The following is an 18,665-nucleotide window of genomic DNA, read 5'->3' as shown; positions in this document are numbered from 1 at the left end:
CAGTGTTGCCAACAAAGTAAAAAAATCACATATAACAAAAAAAAATTCAGTCTAACAAAATATCCTTCCTTTATTAATTTGAATTACATCTTAATAATATTATCATAATTTATTAAAGAACTGATATTTATTATAAATAAGTGTAAAAAGTTATACATAATAATAATACAAAAAAATATTTTCTAAAATTAATCATAAACTAAACTATGCATATTTTGCAGATAATTCGTCAACTTTTGCAATGTACGCTTCTTTGGCATCGTTTTGTGAAGTTCCTTTCTTCTCCAACCATGCGTTCCACTTTGCTTTTCCTTTTAAATCAAGAAGTCCAGGCTTATCTGTAATTATAAAATTAAAATAAACATTATTATTGATAGGTAGCTAAACAGCTGATAAGCTCTTTAGTCAGTAAGCGTAGCGGGAAGCGTACCTCATCACAGGAGTATCCAAATCATTGGGGTCCAGCCCGATGCCTATAAATCTCAGATCGATAGAAGTATTATATTATATATTATATTTTGTAATATTATACAGTTCATAAAAGGTATTGATTTTGGACTGAAAAAGGGCAAAAAGCCGAGTAGACCTGAGAAATTTTCGAAATTTCGTTTAAAAAAGCACATGATATTGTAGATTAATAATTAATACCTATTATTCATAAGTAACCATACGCTAACAAGACGCCGCTTTTGGTCTTATTATCTCAAAATCCAGCCATATTTTCTATGCAAAGAGCTCGATTTAATATCATTAAGTACTATAATTATTATGTCAAAGAATTTATTTTCATTTTATTTATATTTTGTAACGGAGATTCTAAACTACAAACTGTGTTAAATCAACCCGGAATGATCTTTATTATTTAACTAAATAATCTAATAACCTAACGAATTTAATATTTGTTCGATTGTCGTCTAAGTCACAATATCATACTGTCGACATGAACAAGTGGTCAATTATGAAAAGCTCTAATCAAAAGTAATTTTTAAAAACTCGTCATACCTATAAATCTTATAAATTAACTAAATGGCTACCTATTTATGAAGCATTCTTTATATTTTGTGTATTTAAAATGAATGAATACGACAGTTTGTTAAATTTGTATTATTGTAGACCACGATAGGAGGTTAGAATTTCGTAACAAGTTGACGTTTTAATAAATATGTTTCTGTTTTAGAGACTAATATATTATGAATTAATTTTAAGTACTAGCAACACTAATTAGTTGTCAGAAAAGCGTTTCCGTGGACATTCTAATTCTACCAAACGGTTCCAAATCAAATAAATCCAACGTGCCATTTGATTCGTTCAGTTCAGGTTCAATGATACGAACTTTAGATGCGCGCCTCCATTTCAAGGCACACTATAGTCAGGTCGTAACACGAAACTGTAAGCTTCAACGGTAGTACTAGTTATTGGGTACTCATACTTAAATTGCAATATTATGGTAACTACATAGGTATCTAAGTTATTTGTATTAAAAATAATTGATTGTTGCATGTTGCAATAAATAGTAGGTACATACTAATTTAAACGAACTATGCAACGAAAACCTCCATTTACAGGTGGTACCACATTGCATTTAAAGTAAATATGTAATAACTATCACTACCATCGTAATTCGCAATTCAGTGCTACGATCTGAATAAAGTCGGCCTTGGCCACCTCCCGTATCTTACTTCAATACTCCACCGCTGCTACCTGACAACTTATAATGAATTGTTGTAATTTGCAATCGTAGTATTTCCGATAGGTACACCTGCCTTAAGTCTTCGAAAACACTTTGAGGTAGGTAATGAGATGATTTTTCACTAAATACGAGTCAACAATATTCTAATCTATATGTACCTACCTATATAAGTCTATAAACTATGCAGGTTTCATCAAAAAAAAAATTAAGTATCTTCAATCTTAAGGCGATACCTCTACCTACCAGAGGTACCTAGCAGAAAAATAAGGTTGCAATTTGATACATTTTTTGATAATTTACAATTTCAACTGTATTAATTAATAAATATGTAGGTATCTGAAAACATTATAAAGAAAAATATAAACTTACAATAATTGTAAAAAAAATCTTATAAAATGTGCAAAGGAATCTTATTATTACATAATATTATATTTTATGGTCATATTTTTATTATTAAAAGTTAGTTTATTAAATTTATTATGTTTTGTAGTAGAGATTTTTGACGAATTCATGGTTTGAATATTTTTTATATTTATTTTAAAAACCATCGATTTTTATAAAAATATGAATGTGTATAACTTGAAATCATTAATTTAGTCGTTTAATTCTTAAATCCTAAGTTTATCTTTGACTTAAAGAAAAAATATTAGGTATTCTTTTTAATGTTTTCAGATAAGTACATTATTATTAATTAATAATTAATACAGTTTAAATTACAAGCTTCGTATTTTTCCGCTAGATGCCTCTGGTAGGTAGAAGTATCGCCTTAAATTCTATTATTAGTATAGATTTTTGGTTCTTCTTGGTTGGTACATAATCAATTATTAGGTACCTGTAGTATTGTCGCCAACTGTGGCTTGCTTGAAAAGGGCGTAAATTTCTAAAAGTTCTTGGTCTGATGGCCTTTTTGTGAAAGCTTTCGCCTTATCTGCTGCGACATTGAATTTCTGAAACATATAAAAAAACATATAGGTAGGTGCTTATTTAAGTATTGTTATGAATGATAATATTAAATATTATCTATTATAAAAAATTAACGGATTAAAAATAACTGAACATTGATTTAATAAAAATACCTACAGTTGAATTAATCGGATGAACTGTAAAATATATTACAAGTTTCTTAGCTTTTTTTACAATCTAATTAAATAATTATGTAAGTAGCGACCAATAATCTATTATATCAGTGGTGAAGGGTGGACATAGGCGGTTAAGATCTGACATAAATAATGCAGACTAAACTTCAGTCAAACTTATTTGTTATCATTGAACTAAGACTACAGTAATTTGTAGATAGCGTTTGTTAGTTTTTAAAATTTAATTAAGCCCTGCCTAATCCAATCCATAGTAGATAATAGTCAAAAAATATTCGTTTATCTATAAAATATCTAAATTTATGCCATTAAACCATACATAATTTTAGATACTTTATAGATAGATTTTTTATCGATTGTGGTTTAGTATTATAGGCAGGGCTTTACAAGAACAAAATATATTGACGAAAAATTTTGTCTTTATACAACTAATAAAATAAGTCATAAAATTAAAAATGAAATTTCGTCATAATTTTGTATGTAACATTTATTTTATTTATCAGATAGGTACTCGTAATATATTATGTATGCACATTTGTGTTCTAAATAAAGTATTATAAAATAGTACATATAGGTACGAAAAATGTCTATTTTGGTTTGACCAAACTTGTCTATGCCACTAATGACGGAAATAATAGAAGAGTTTCTACAATCAACCAGATTGATCGGAATTAGAAATATGTGGCTATAGAGAGGAGTTACGGTTACAATAACGGGATAATCAGCATACGCCTTCGGTTACCGGCGGCTAGCCAGTTTAATAATATAATAACGCTATAGATCAGTGTAACCTAGCATATCTTATTAAGTCAATACATGAAAACAATATATCAATTTTAAGAAATAATACTGATACATCGAAATCAAACTCGGGCTCGCACAATGTTCGATTTCTTTTGAAATTCAATCGAGCTTGACGTTACATGACGAACATGTTAGCTTGTTCGATGATTACACTGGGCGACTTTACAGGCAGATTATAAATACACCAACAAACAGATCGTAAAGAAGCTCAATGTAATTGACGCTTAAGACGCAATTAGCGGTTTTCTTGCCAGATCTAGCATTTTATATGGGCAACACTAACTTTCAAAATTCGCACCTGCATGACGTTAAGTCTAGCGTTTTTAGACATCGCAGGTAGCTTAAAACTTAAAAAAAAAAACAAAATATTATACCAAATTTGTTTGAAAACATGATTGCTTGTTGTATCTTATAATTATCTGACTGATAAAATAAAATGTCACGAATGTAAAAATTTTGTTCATCACCAAAATATTGTACATATGTATTTTAGTGATGAACAAAATTTTTACATTCAATGGTTTCTAGATGTATGATTTATGTATTGGTTGTGAAACAACAACTTCTTAAATCTTTGTTTTCGTAAAAATCATGTTTATATATTTAAGTAAGTAAGTATATATTTTTTGGAAATGCTAGTTTCTAGCCATTATTTTTAATTTTAGGATAATCTGACATTTTTTGCCTTCTATATTATTTTCTTACCCTATCTGGCATATTTTTGTCAATGACAGTACAGTGTGCAATACTGGACCCAATTATTGACATTATAGCGGATAGCGGATCATTACTTCGATTCGTAGATTTGCATCTACATTAATTTGCTCGATCTGTTAGGTACATGCTCTGGGTCCAAACGCTTGTTGGAAAAACAAGTGGAATTGCCAGACCCGGAATTCTAACCCGAGACGGCATACGCTGACACGTTAATAACAAATAAATTAAATATAAAAAAACCTTAATTATAATTGCATTGATATCATGAAAAACGGTTTAGAATTATTTAGATAATAGTTTTATTGTATCGTTTAATTTATTATTGATAGTAAAGATAGAAAAACTTCAAAAGACTTTCGAGGAGTCAAATTTATGATCTGACCAGACGCCTTCTGCGTGTGTAGGATAAACCTTATTATAAAATAATTACAAGATAAAAAGAACTTTTTATATAAGTACCACGTTTTTAAATTTTTCTGTTGAATCATAATATAAACTTGACAATTCTGAATTCTATGTATTAATAAAAACTTTGTATTATACTGAATAAATATAGAATACTGAAATGTCATTTTGACATTTCATAAAAATTTCCATAGTAACGCACGTATATATTAATAATTTAGTTGCTAGGACCCCCTTAGCAACCAACAATAATAACTTTCCATACAAAACAGAATTAACTGAAAATGAATTCAATTCTGCTTAAAAATGGCTAAAAGTAGGTATTAAAAGAATGCATTGTCATCGTGTTCTGATATATTCTAAAAGTTTCAAATGTCTAGCTAGTCGAGAAGTTAGTTAAAAATCTACAATCGTCCAATACAAATTTTGGGCAAACAAGAAAAAATATGTACTGGACACACAAGAAAAAATTAGTACTTGACAAACAAGAATACGAGCTAATAAAAACGTGGTGATAAATAAATATAAGTATAACTTATTATAATACACATCCACAGTATGGGCAATTTATTACAAGGATTTGTATGAAAAATTATAACGAATGTAAAGCGCGCCTACATGGTATTAGTATGACCCCACCGATTTTATTGAATGAACAAAAAATTAATTAATGAGGACGTTGGCATTTACTGATAGCCCCCCCCCCCTGGGTCGACCATTCACAATACGTTGGTGACGCTGGTGTAATAGAGAAATGTATTTAAAGTAAATTGCGAACACTTAAGACGTCGGGGGATACCAGTGTCGCCAAGTCGCCAACACTCACAAAAATATTCCAGATAAGTTAATAAAATAAGCTAGGTACCTAGCAGGAAAAACGATAGAAGCTTACTCAAGATTAAAAATTCTAGATACTAGCATTTTAAAATAATCTATCATAATATTAATTATCAACATTGTTATTGTGAGAACAAAAATTGTAGAGGAAAGTATTATTTCACAAAAAAAAAAAACTAAATCATTCAACTTTAATGTGAATGCATGTACGAATTTTAATGTTAGTATTTGTTACAAAAAGCCGAGTGTGTTCACTCTCAGGTAAATCTGGCGTAATATTCTAACTTATTTATGAGAAATTTTAAGATATTTACGGCAATGACATTAATAATTAATATGTCATTGATTTACGGTGTCTAAAAACGTTAGATTTAACGTAGTATGCCAGATGCCAATTTTGCAAGATGCCCATTAAAAAATGCTAGATCTGGCAAGAAAATTGCTAATTTGACAACGCTGATGGGTACGTAACAATGTAGATATTATTATGTGTATTGTCGAGTTTTATAAAATCAAAAGTTGGTAAGTATAACGATCCCCAACTGAATATAATATTCAGAGATTATCATTGAATAACGGTTGTTTATCTTTTAAATAAGTATTATCTATTATTGTGATATATTTTTTACTGTTTATTGTGGGAGTTAAAAAATATATTGTAAAGAAGAATGACCTTTGATTCTACATTATAATATGACTACCTAGTTTGTCAGATCCTATCTAGGTGGGTACATGATGATATTAAATAAAAACGTATATACCCAGGTAAAGTAGGTATATTTATTTTATATCAATGATTGAATTACCTACACGTTAGTATATTTTCTCAAGGCAATATTGATTCAAAAGTTTAATTTTCTTTGCCCATTACAAAGTCGTTTGAACATTGCTCGGAAATTGTTTTTCTTGATGGTTTTTCTACCAAATTACCGAATTACAGACATATGTACGAGGGTGGGTCAATAAGTCCTTAGAAAAGCCGACAAGTGGCGCGACTAGTACTGCAAGCGGTTTGTTTTCATGCAGCGGCACTACCGATTCAGTATGCTGCGAAGTTTCAATCAGATTGGTCGGGTTGTTGTGTGTTTCTCGTACATTTAAAAAAAAATTTGCTTGTGGAAAATGGAAAAATGGAAAATGGAGAAAATTGAGTTTAGAGTTGTTATTAAACATTTTAATATAAAAGGGTTAACAGCAAAGGAAATAAAAAATGAGTTGGATTTAGTTCACGGCATATCTGCTCCTTCACTTGCAACTATTTATAACTGGTTAAATGAATTTAAACGTGGTCGTACATCAACAAAGGATGAACCACGCTCAGGACGTCCCGTAGAGGTGACTACACCAGAAATGATCAATAAAATCCACGATATGGTGTTAAGTGACCGAAGATTAAAGTTGAGTGAGATAATTGAGGTTACAGGGATCTCAAAAGGTAGCGTCATTTCTATTTTACATGACAAATTGGGCATGAAAAATATTTCTGCAAGATGGGTGCCGCGTTTGCTCACAGTCGACAATAAACGCAATAGGGTGGTGGCCTCTAAAGCCCTGTTGTCGCTCATGCAACGCAATCCGGATGAATTTTTTCGTCGCTTTGTGACTGTAGATGAAACATGGATACACCACTATACTCCCGAGACGAAAGAACAGTCAAAGCAGTGGATTGCGAAGGCAAACCATGACCAAAGAAGGCGAAAACCGTAAAATCAGCTGGTAAGGTTATGGCTACTGTATTTTGGGATGCACGTGAAATTATTTTCGTTGACTATTTGGAAAAAGGAAAAACAATAACAGGGGATTATTATGCATCTTTATTGGACCAGCTAAAAAACAAAATTGAAGAAAAACGGCCTCATTTAAACAGGAAAAAAATCCTCTTTCATCAGGACAATGCCCGTGTTCACACATGTTCACGATCAATGGCTAAAATTGAAGAATTGAAGTTCGAATTGGTCGACCACCCACCGTATTCGCCAGATTTAGCCCCCAGTGACTTTTTCCTTTTCCCAAACTTAAAAAAATGGCTAAGTGGACAACGTTTTTTTTCAAATGAAGAAGTCATCGATCGGACAAATGCTTATTTTGAGGACCTTCCGAAAACTTATTTTTCTGACGGTTTAAAAAAAATTGAGAAACGTCTAACCAAGTGTATTGAGCTCCAAGGAAATTATGTTGAGAAATAAAAAAAAAATACAAAAATAAAACCTGTTTTAATGCTTTTTTCTAAGGAATTATTGACCCACCCTCGTATTAAACTAGCTAATATTTATCTGTATTTTTACCATGTTATTCTTTATATTTTTCGTAGGTCATAATGTGAAGTTTATTAAATATTTTATATGGAGTATGTTTGTATTTAATTGGACAATTTTACACAGTTTAATAATTGCTAGTGTAACTACCTAATTAATTAATTAAAATTAATATCCTTAAATAATGGCAATCAATTTTCTGTATAATCACATATAATGACATTTTTATAGAAAAGTGTTCTACATACTAACGCCAATAACTTCAACTATGGTCTAAGTGCCTCAAGCAAGTCAAAAAAATACAGCAAAATATTTAAACCTGTCGACGTTGTAAGTCCGTTGGCCTGTTTTATTTATAATGGTGTAAATAGCACTACAGTGGTCCACCTCATTCAATATAAAATGGCTGACGATGGTGTGTTGACACTTGCGAGTTCTTAATACCTAAAATTATAGAAGCTGCCGTGATTGCTTCACACTGTAATACCACATTTTTCAAAAGGTCTGCTTCATGAAATTTTACTGCAATGACTCGGTATTTTGTAACTACAGGCAATAGTACTTTTTGGTACTTAGAGACTTATACACGTATTCAATTATTGTAATTTTCTTTTTAAATTATAGTGTTTTTGCATAATTCGCATAAAATTAGGGTAGGTTTACTATTTAATATTCATATATTTTCGGTGTGACAAAAATAATTATGGTAGGTACATACCTACTTAAATACTATAATAAATTATAATACGGTTGGTAAAATTGACACAGTATTTCTACCGATGGAAAAAAACATATAAACATAAAAAACATACATTAAATAAATTAAATAATCATATTGTGGGTGGGAAAATTCAATTACCTTTTATTAGGTATAACACCAAAAAAAAAATTCTTTCTGCCTGCACTTTTTATTGATAAGATAATAATAATGTTTATTGACATTATTCATAGATGCAATAAAATTAGTTTATCGTATTATTCTATAATAAATGTACATTTTTGATATTCAATATTAACGTCGTTGATTTTTTTAATATATTCGGGGATCTAGTGATAATAAGTATAATTTGAATTATACTTTTTATGGCACTTAGATAACACGAAAAAATGTAATAAAATGAATATTTAATAAATATTTTATTATCTACTTATTTTGCAATTTAAATAGGTAGGTAGGTGGGTAATCACATTTATAAGTCAAAGATAAAAACACGTTATAAAGTAATGTGAATTCGTTATTATTAGGTATATATTATTTTATAACCATGTTTTTTACCTATTCAAATTTAGTTTATTAAGTCTTTTCTATATTGAAATTCTATTTATATTAAAAAGATTTTTGACTCTTAGTTTCATAGTTTTCAGGGCTTCGGACCGTTATTAAATGAAAATGGTTATAACATGAACATTCGAAATGTTTTTTAGATACGTATTTATTAATGGACATACTTTAAAATGTAAATTATCAAAAAAAATGTCTAATATTGCAAGCTTTGTCAACAATGTCATAATAAAATAGCGATCAATCATTGCACTGGAATGATAATGTTAGTAATTTGGTCATTAATCAATAATGGAGGTATTATATCAAAATAATGAACGTAATATTTACTTCTTACGTTTTTATGTGAAATGTACTGTTTACTGTATTTTATGTTATCAGCGTATAAGTATAATACTATAATCACGATAGGAATATTTTTTTTGTTAATTATATATTTTGTAATATTATCGTTTATTGGCGTGGAAGATATATTACGGTAGTGATCCGTCAAACTTAACGTCGACAGGATATAACAGTATTATACAGAACTTGTTAAACTGTTTCACACATAAAGATAATAAAAAATTAATGACACCAATACCAGCCTAAATGTAAGGCAATACGCTGCTTTTAAAAAATGTAATTTTTACTTACTGAATGCAAAAAATCTTAATTAAATGGTAAAATAAACTATATTTCCATTATAAATTATAATATTTATTAGGCAAATAAAGACACTTATAAGTAGAAAAGGCAAATGTGCCGCAAAGATGGACATGAGATTTTACAACTTTCTTTTTAGACCAAACCAAACCTAACCTAATCTAACCTACCCCAACCTAATATTACCTCATATAATCTTAGTTTGTGATAATGGTGCAATGATGTCATATTAATGGTGTATCAAAATGTATGAAAATTTCAAATTTTCAATTAACGATTTTTGGATCGAAAAGCCGATGCGCCGACAAAAAGGGTATTAATTATAATTGTCTGCATGGAATAAACTGTTTTCGTAAAAAAAAAATATAAATGCTCGTGTCCACCTCTGCGGCACAATTACCCTAATATTTATTAGTCAGATAAAGACACTCGACTTTAAAATAACTAAAATGGTGAATGGATACTTCACTATTTCAGGGCTTGAAATGGACTGAAGCGCCGTTCCGGTTCTTAAAATTCCCAAAATTATTGCTGTGGAAAGATTTATTTGACCGTCTAAGGTAGCTAAGCCATATAATAATGAATCTAACACACTTTTTTTTTTATAAAATACTTACACATAAAATTAGTAACTATATAAATAACTACTTAGTGTGACACCCCCGTATGGTCCCCATTTGGGTGTGTCTTTGTGTACCTGGAGACGCCCGAATCGGTATCAAAGCCAACAAATAATAACGGCTGATTGCGAAAATAATTAAATAATGTATAATACCACTAATAAATAATATCTGACCGGCAACATTGTCCAAGAAAAAAACACGTATGGCAACGTCGCATTGTGCACAGCTCGCGAGTCCAACGGTTTTTTTTTTGGCGCTGAGATCGCGACAAGCAGCAAAATCGCGAACGCGTACATTTTGCGCTCCGTAGAATTAAATGATAAAAAATGTAACCATATAGTATATATTAACACCAAATAAACCTCGTCGTTTCCGAAACCATTCCAGTGTATCAATTATCTACCTCCAAATCCTAAAACGCAGACGATAAAAAAAGAAAACTAAAAATAAAAGTGACAGTTGAGAAATCCACACACACGCCAAAATGGAGGGGAGTGATAAGTGGCCCCAGTCAACGTGGGACTACGCTTCTTGATTTTGATCGTCTGGAATCAAGAAGCAGGTGAAATTTCTTTCACCCGGACACACCCTGAGATTCAAACACCGGAATAGGAAACGGCGAGGAAGAAACATCCAGAGGCTTGCCTCTGGTGGCGCTCAACAAAGTATAATAATAAGCAGTAGAAAGAGGATGCTGCCAAAGCCAAGCCAGTGAAGAAAAGAGCAGAAACACCCGGATTGCGAAGTCATGGCTCCCGATGTACTCCCGACCAACTGCATCCGCCAGCGAACTTGGCCCACGGACGAGTGTATCGGGCAAGACCCTGGCTCCAACGAGGGAAAACGGCGTCAAATGCCCTGCATCATCAGCCGCTTGAGCCCTCTTCGTCAACAGCAGCGTGTCTGTGAGCCTTGCAAGCAGCCCTGGTCCAGATGCACCATGATGAAAAGAGCTACAAAGCGGCCTTCTTCAGCTGAGCAAAGCAGCCTCCATCAGCGGAAAGCAGCCAAGCAGCATCCTCAGCCATTAGCATCATAGATTAGTTAGTTTTAAGTGTTTTGTGTTTGGAAGCGATGTATAATAAGTTATTTCAGTGCTCGAAGTGAAAAATTTTACAACCCGGAGCGGTTGTATGAGGCAGAATGGCGTTCCGGTCCATTTCGGGCCCTGATATATTTTTAAAATTATTTTTATAAACTCTAAAGCCATTTTAAGTATAAAATTAAGTTTTCGCATATTATATTAGTATAATATCAGTGCAGTGCGTGTAATTCGATAGCCGCGGCAGGGCAAGCGAGCAAAAAAAAAGGGGGTCGAGTAATGTGCCGGTATGCACTTTCGTGAGGGATCGACTGATTTTCGGACGGTCGCTGTTGGGAAGGCTGGGTGCGACGTCCTCTCTCAGCATCCGCCCGTACGGTAGGCCTGGGAGCCGCGAACCACTACGCCCACAAAGCGGCGTAGTGCTGCATCCGAAACTCTCCGTTTGCCGACGGTCCGAGGGTGTTGAGAGGGCTGGGCGCGACGCCCTCCTCTCTCAGCAGCTTTACGGTGGGCCCGGGAACCGCGAACCACTATGCTACAGTGCTGCATCCGAGTCTCTCCGGCCGCCGACGTACCGGTGGGGCTTCGATCCTTCAACGTCTAGAGACGCAACCACCCCTTATCAAGCCGCCGCACTGTCCAGTTACACACGCTATCGTAATCAGCCCTTAGTTGGCCCGATCCCCATTCGGGCCTTTCCAGAGAGGTGCGCTTGTGACACCCCCGTATGGTCCCCATTTGGGTGTGTCTTTGTGTACCTGGAGACGCCCGAATCGGTATCAAAGCCAACAAATAATAACGGCTGATTGCGAAAATAATTAAATAATGTATAATACCACTAATAAATAATATCTGACCGGCAACATTGTCCAAGAAAAAAACACGTATGGCAACGTCGCATTGTGCACAGCTCGCGAGTCCAACGGTTTTTTTTTTGGCGCTGAGATCGCGACAAGCAGCAAAATCGCGAACGCGTACATTTTGCGCTCCGTAGAATTAAATGATAAAAAATGTAACCATATAGTATATATTAACACCAAATAAACCTCGTCGTTTCCGAAACCATTCCAGTGTATCAATTATCTACCTCCAAATCCTAAAACGCAGACGATAAAAAAAGAAAACTAAAAATAAAAGTGACAGTTGAGAAATCCACACACACGCAAAATGGAGGGGAGTGATATTAGGTATGTACCTAAATATTTTTATAAAATTATCGAGCGCTCCGGTTCGTAAATTTTTTCATTTCGAGTGCTGCGCTATTTCAATATAAGACTTTCGTTACTATTATTGTATTATGTAGGTAAGTTAATACCAAAGAGAATAATAAAAAATATAATAGTTTATAATAAGCATGGTAATTGACTGAAAAAAAAATTTAGAAGCGTTTATGTTTATACAAAGATGACAGAGTTCTAGTGAGGCAGTAAGCATAGTTAATTGTATTTGTTAAGTTTAGTTTGTTCAAACATTTTATTTTTACAGGTGGAAAATGACATAAGTAGGTACCCATTATTTTTTTAATGCAATGCAATGCAATGTCAAAGATAATATTCCTACAATTACAATTAAATGTTGCTTTTTTACAATAATTTATTTAAATACTTGCACGAAAGAGCATCGCATGTTGTTTCAAAGTCAATGCCGTTGTAGGCATTCGCTTGCACAGACCGCAGGAAATAATTAACCGTACTTTGTACCGGCCAAAAGGTGAGCCGATCAACGATATAATATTAAAAAAAATATATATAACTATTCAAGCCGTAGGCATTCACAAAATACACGTTTTAAAAACGAAACTGGGACTTACCTCGTCAAGGGACATGGTGAAGAATTTCTGAAAGGATAAACATTAATATTATTGAATCAAACGTTTAGATAATATCTAGGTTGGTACTACAACAAATCTTAATATTATTACATATTATATTGCACATCAATTATTTAATCACACAATAATTACAACTTGGATATCAGTTTATTTGTAGTTATTATACTATACATAATTATAGAAAGAATGGGCACAGTTTAATCAATAAAATCCAAGAGATCATGCATACCTTTGACAACTGAATCTACGTACTGACACGTTGAATTGTTTCCAGCAACTGAATTGTGAAACAGTGTTGCCAAGTCAAAATTTAAAATTTCAGTAGAATGTGACAAAAAAATTCAGTAGATTTGACAAAATATCAGTAGATTTCAGATTCTGAATACCTACTCATTGAATGACCAATTCTTTTCTGGATTTTCAAAAAATTACACGTAAAGTAATTAACGTCTCGTTTTTTTAGAGTAAAATACCGCGTAAGGTAATTAACGTCTCGTTTTTTTTAGAAAAAATTCAGAAAGTTCAAAAATAATTAGCGAGGGCTTCAAGAAATATTCCATTGCTAACTTATTTTCCAAATTTTCATTGCATTTCATTTCATTTCAGTGCATTAATCATGTCAAGTTTACTATTAACATAATCATGAATTTACTCACAAATATTATGGAAAACACAAATATTAGTAGATTTTAGAAAATGCAATAAGTATATCAGATAGGTATGATTTAAAAATAAGGAAAGAACTCACCTTGTGCAGATAACAAACGACCTTGATGCTACTTTAGAATATTATGGTCTTGTAATAATAATTATGAAATAAAATAACAATAATAAAACTATTCATCACCATCTATTTATTGTTTGTTTTCGTTATTATTGTTTTCTACACAAAATAATGTTAGTTTATAATACGATTTATAATACGATTACGATTTACGACCTAGTTATTTTTATATCACTGGTTTCACGATTACTACTAAGGACAATTTAAAATGTTTTCTGAATAACAAATGAATCAGGAAAAATATTTTAAGAAGTTCAAAAATAATAGGTATCAATATTAACGAACTTGTATTAATAATTTTAATATTGCTATAACTGCTGCTATCGGAGAATGCTAGAATAAAACTGATGAAAATTAAGGGCACAGTAGAAACCATTTTCGACTGTCTAAACTCTAAACAATCTGATGAAAACAAAACTATAAAAAGTAGGTACTAGGTAGGTACCCAGTTGTTCCTTGTTCGAGTTTCGAGATCCCATTATTTGGTGTAATTAAAATAATTCCTAGTTATAGAAAGGAAATCTCTCCATTCGCGATGTTTTATTCAGTTTTATTTTCATTCTAAATATCATGAGAAAGTTTTAGTTATAGATATGCCACCATAAATTGTCCGGTTTTCGAATTTAGTACTAAGCTCACCACAGTATAAAAAATATTGAATGATATACCTATCAAAATCAGCATGTGGTGCTCTCACTAATCGGAAGACTTATAAATTGTTATATCATATAATTATGTACATTCACCTTTACTTGCTGAAAGGTTCTTGAGAAACCTGACCTAAAATTTTAAATTGCTATTCAGTAATTAATACCTAACCAAATTAAATGTTCAAATTTACTTTATGTACCTGAGCCGGATCCAAAAAGTATCATTCATTCGAACTTACGTGCATAAGAAAAATATTTGAAACCAGAAGAAAAAAGTTTTTTTGCGTTCTAAAAAAAATATTTGTGGACAAAAACCCTTTGTACTACAATGATTGAAATGTTTGAATAATGTCTCTTGTTCTTCGGTTTCCTTCTTATCAGCTTATCACTAACAATGATGCAATTGTTCATCCCCATTAAATTTTATTTTTGCTGGTCACACATGGCATAGCATTAAAATATAATGATTATTGAGTAATGTTACGTTATGGTGTGACGTTTTACGTAATAAATAATAATAGGTAGGTATTAATTTATTATTTTCTAAGCAATGATGATGTCAGTGGGTTAAAATGCCGGTATTGGGTAGCGTAACAATGCATCCTTTGTTAATTTAGAAGCGTGTATCCAAATCAACAAAGGCGTGCGTAAATCTTTTCAACTTTATTAATAAATTCACCATCGTTGACTTAAAAATATGGGAAATAGCCAAATATCAGTAGATTTCATGAATTTCGAAAAAAAATCAAAAATTCAGTATATTGGCAAAAAATATCAGTAGATCTACTGAAATTTCAGTAGACATGGCAACGCTGTTGTGAAATGAAAAAGATTTTCAAACACAAGCTTCAAGCTTTTTACCGCTAGTAAATTTAATAGTCGCTCGATTCGCGTGCGTGGTTGGCCAGAAGAAGTAACACGTAAGTCTCGCTGCTAACTTCATTCTAGAAATTTCATTTTGATTAATCAACCATTAATAATAAATTAGTCATTTTATTTAGATTGATACACTTTAGAATGCAATGTCTAGAATTTGAATGTCTTTATGTTCACCTGATATATTACGATCGAAATAACAAAAAGAAAAATGGTAGATATCAACAAGTTGTCAACAATCAAACGAAGGCATTTTGTTGTAATTAAGAGTAGGTAGTAAGCAAATATGGAAACGATGAAATATGATATCGATGAAAGCTCGAAAAAGCTCGGGATAGGCAAAAGTACCTATTAGGTATCTAAATTCAGATGTAAATCATTTTTTAAATAATATGGAATACTTTAAATAATATGGAATAGTATTGAACGGTAACAAGTCAAAAATTCGACATTTCGCGATATTGGTATCAAAATACTCGTAAAAATGAGCTCTTGTCGGTTTTGTACAGAAACAATTCGAAAAAAACAATTTAGATACCTTGAAAGCCAAAAAAACTACATATGAAATTTTACAAACTTTCAAACAAAACCAGTTTTGTACAGATCCATTTCGAATTGTTTCCATTTAAAACTGGCGATTGACCATACATTTCAATTTAGAATAGATAAATTCTGACATATGTATCCTTTTAAAACTTGTCAAATCTTGGGTATTGTAAAATATTTAAAATATTAAAACATGATTATCTCAAAACTTCGTTTTTTGAGTTGTTACTGTTTAATACTGGGGCATCGACTTGTTTCCCTGATTACACATTGGGATATCTTCAGATTTACTTATTTTTCAAGCATATCAGCTCATAGGTGTTATATCATATGGATATCACACGATGCCTCCAAAAAATCCTGTCGCTCGTATTGTAGATGTCGACGTTTGGAAATTATAAGAACGACTGTGTTGACGTAAGATTAATATATAATATTAGGATGATCACATTACTGATGAGGACGTTTTATGATGCAGAGAGACCTTATAAATACTATCAAGTGCAGAAATGCTACATACCTCGGTCATATTTTCCCCAAGAAGAAGTATGATTTACTCAAATTCATAATGCAGTGAAAGACAGACGGCAGCAGAATCGTGGGTAGAAGGAGATTCTTTTAGCTACGTAACCTTCGTAAGTGCTTCAATGTTCAATGCGGGGATCTGATACTATTGGCCCAGGATAGGGATGTATACTTACTGCAATAATTTGGTCACCAACCTTCGACGGAAGACGACACCAAAATAAGAAGATTTAAAAAAAATCGTTTGTATGTGTTTCGTTTTATTATTATCATTCTAATGGATTCAAGCTCTGTACTATTCCATTTAAGTCGTTTCTCGCGACCCGGGTTTCCGAAATGCGAAATTTAAATTCAAATTCCATCAAGTACCTTCGGTCGAAAGTATTAATATTATTATTATCAATAAAAAAAGAGAAATATTATCAAGGAAGCTTGACTTGAGGGTAATCTAATTAAATTTTAAATGTAATCGATAATTTATTTTTAAGATTAATTATTAAAACAATCTAACTATAACAACTATAAATAAATAAATAAAATGACATTCTGACCTGCTGTTATAATACTCGTAATATAGTCAGTTCGAAATTAGAATACAGTCTAAAGTCACTTATATAATCAGTGACGTCCAGAGCCAAATTATCGCATACACAATCGATGATTTATTTTTTACTAAATCCACTGAAGGCTGTCATTTCCAGATAATTATTTTGTAATCATTCGAAATGCTAATAAATAATAATCTTCTTTTTTAATTCTCTGATTTAAAAAATGCATTCGTGCATAATAATAAATTTCAACTTATGTCGGATTCATTCGTCTAACAATCTTTATAATAATTGAATTCTTTATTCAATTTACCACCTCTCGACGAACCGCCACTGAATATACCTAATAACAATAATATTATTGAATTAACTTTAATCAAGCTTGACCTAGGTTGAAGTAATTGCGGATTAAGACACCGTTGCCAAGTGTACTATAATGATTATAGCATTGTACTTGTACTATAAATAATAATTTATTCTAGGTCCATGGAAAATGTAAACAGTGAGTTATGGTAGAATTTTACGCCAACAATATGCCAATAGAACGGTATCTACTATAATTTTGATAAATTTAATTCGAAAAATAACTGAGTATGTAAGTACCAGGCATATTTTACTGAAATAATATATTTTTTACCATGGCCTCCATATCCTGAAGCGTGTCTTAAGGCTGGGATCTTTGGCAGGCCTCTGTGACGCACTACGTTAACGTTTTTCAAACTATCTTTCAAGTCAAATTAACTGTATCTATTTAGTGTATTATAAGCGATTTTTTCATGTTCAATACATCTAGTTTAATCCATAATCCATCTAGTACCTACAATCATATATTTTAAAATGTCAATGGCCATAAAGTATAATAGCTCCGCGGGAGACTTTTTTTTACTATTAAACCAAATTTGCGATGTGTGTTTATCTCACTTATCTGGTCAACCCGCTCCGCCGGGCCCCCAGGCCAGAGCCCTGACAGCCCCTCCCTTGTGGGGGCCATGATTTTTACCCAGTTTTTGTGAAATGTACCTACGACATCATAAATTATAATTGTGCGAAAAAAAGGGTAACCAGACAAAACAGAACATGACAAAACATAACAGCCAGGGGAAAAATGAAACATTAATTTGTGTGGAATCTATTTAGGTTAGGTCATTATTTCGTTGTACCTAGTCACCCAATCATTTTGTTTTGAACATGTTACATTTATAAGATGAGATATCCTAAGTTTGCCGGCAACACCGGCTTTATTTAAGGCTTTCTAGCGATTAGGAATGCAGAAATTAGGTATATAATTTGATTTATTATGGCGTATTGAAAATATGTATTCTATCAACAATGATAATTCTATCAAAAAATGATAGTTCTATCAACAATGATAACAGTGAAATCTATCAACATAATAGAGAGAGGACAATTTCAATATTAAATTTATATTTTTCCTGAAAGGTCATAGTTATATTTATCGTTGTTCTGTTTTGTCACTGTTCTGTTTTGTCATGTTGTGTTTTGTCATT

The 18,665-nt window shown here is 31.9% G+C and overlaps 1 protein-coding gene across 1 annotated transcript; it reads right to left on the bottom strand.

Moving 5' to 3' along the window:
* Positions 1 to 52: 52 nt before the first annotated feature.
* LOC147064812 (acyl-CoA-binding protein homolog) lies at positions 53 to 15,504 on the bottom strand. Its single transcript, XM_085957570.1, has 5 exons — positions 15,486 to 15,504; positions 13,458 to 13,518; positions 13,208 to 13,234; positions 2,523 to 2,637; positions 53 to 338 (listed from the first exon to the last, which is right to left on the bottom strand). Exons 3-5 carry the CDS (start codon positions 13,220 to 13,222, stop codon positions 205 to 207), a joined length of 264 nt encoding a protein of 87 aa, XP_085813696.1. The 5' UTR covers positions 13,223 to 13,234; positions 13,458 to 13,518; positions 15,486 to 15,504; the 3' UTR covers positions 53 to 204.
* Positions 15,505 to 18,665: the final 3,161 nt, after the last annotated feature.

This window comes from Rhyacophila brunnea, unplaced genomic scaffold, assembly GCF_057557595.1.
Source record: "Rhyacophila brunnea isolate RB1 unplaced genomic scaffold, BYU_Rbru_1.0 scaffold_7, whole genome shotgun sequence".
In the NCBI taxonomy this organism is placed as follows: Eukaryota; Metazoa; Arthropoda; class Insecta; order Trichoptera; family Rhyacophilidae; genus Rhyacophila; species Rhyacophila brunnea.
Note: the sequence above shows the minus strand (reverse complement) of the source record. Positions and strands in the feature narration are given on the sequence as shown.

Excerpts from the sequence above, each read along its gene's own strand:
- LOC147064812 (XM_085957570.1), bottom strand. Across the intron at positions 339-2,522 it reads AGTTGGCGACAATACTACAG|ATAAGCCTGGACTTCTTGAT; the intron begins GTACCTAATAAT and ends TTATAATTACAG.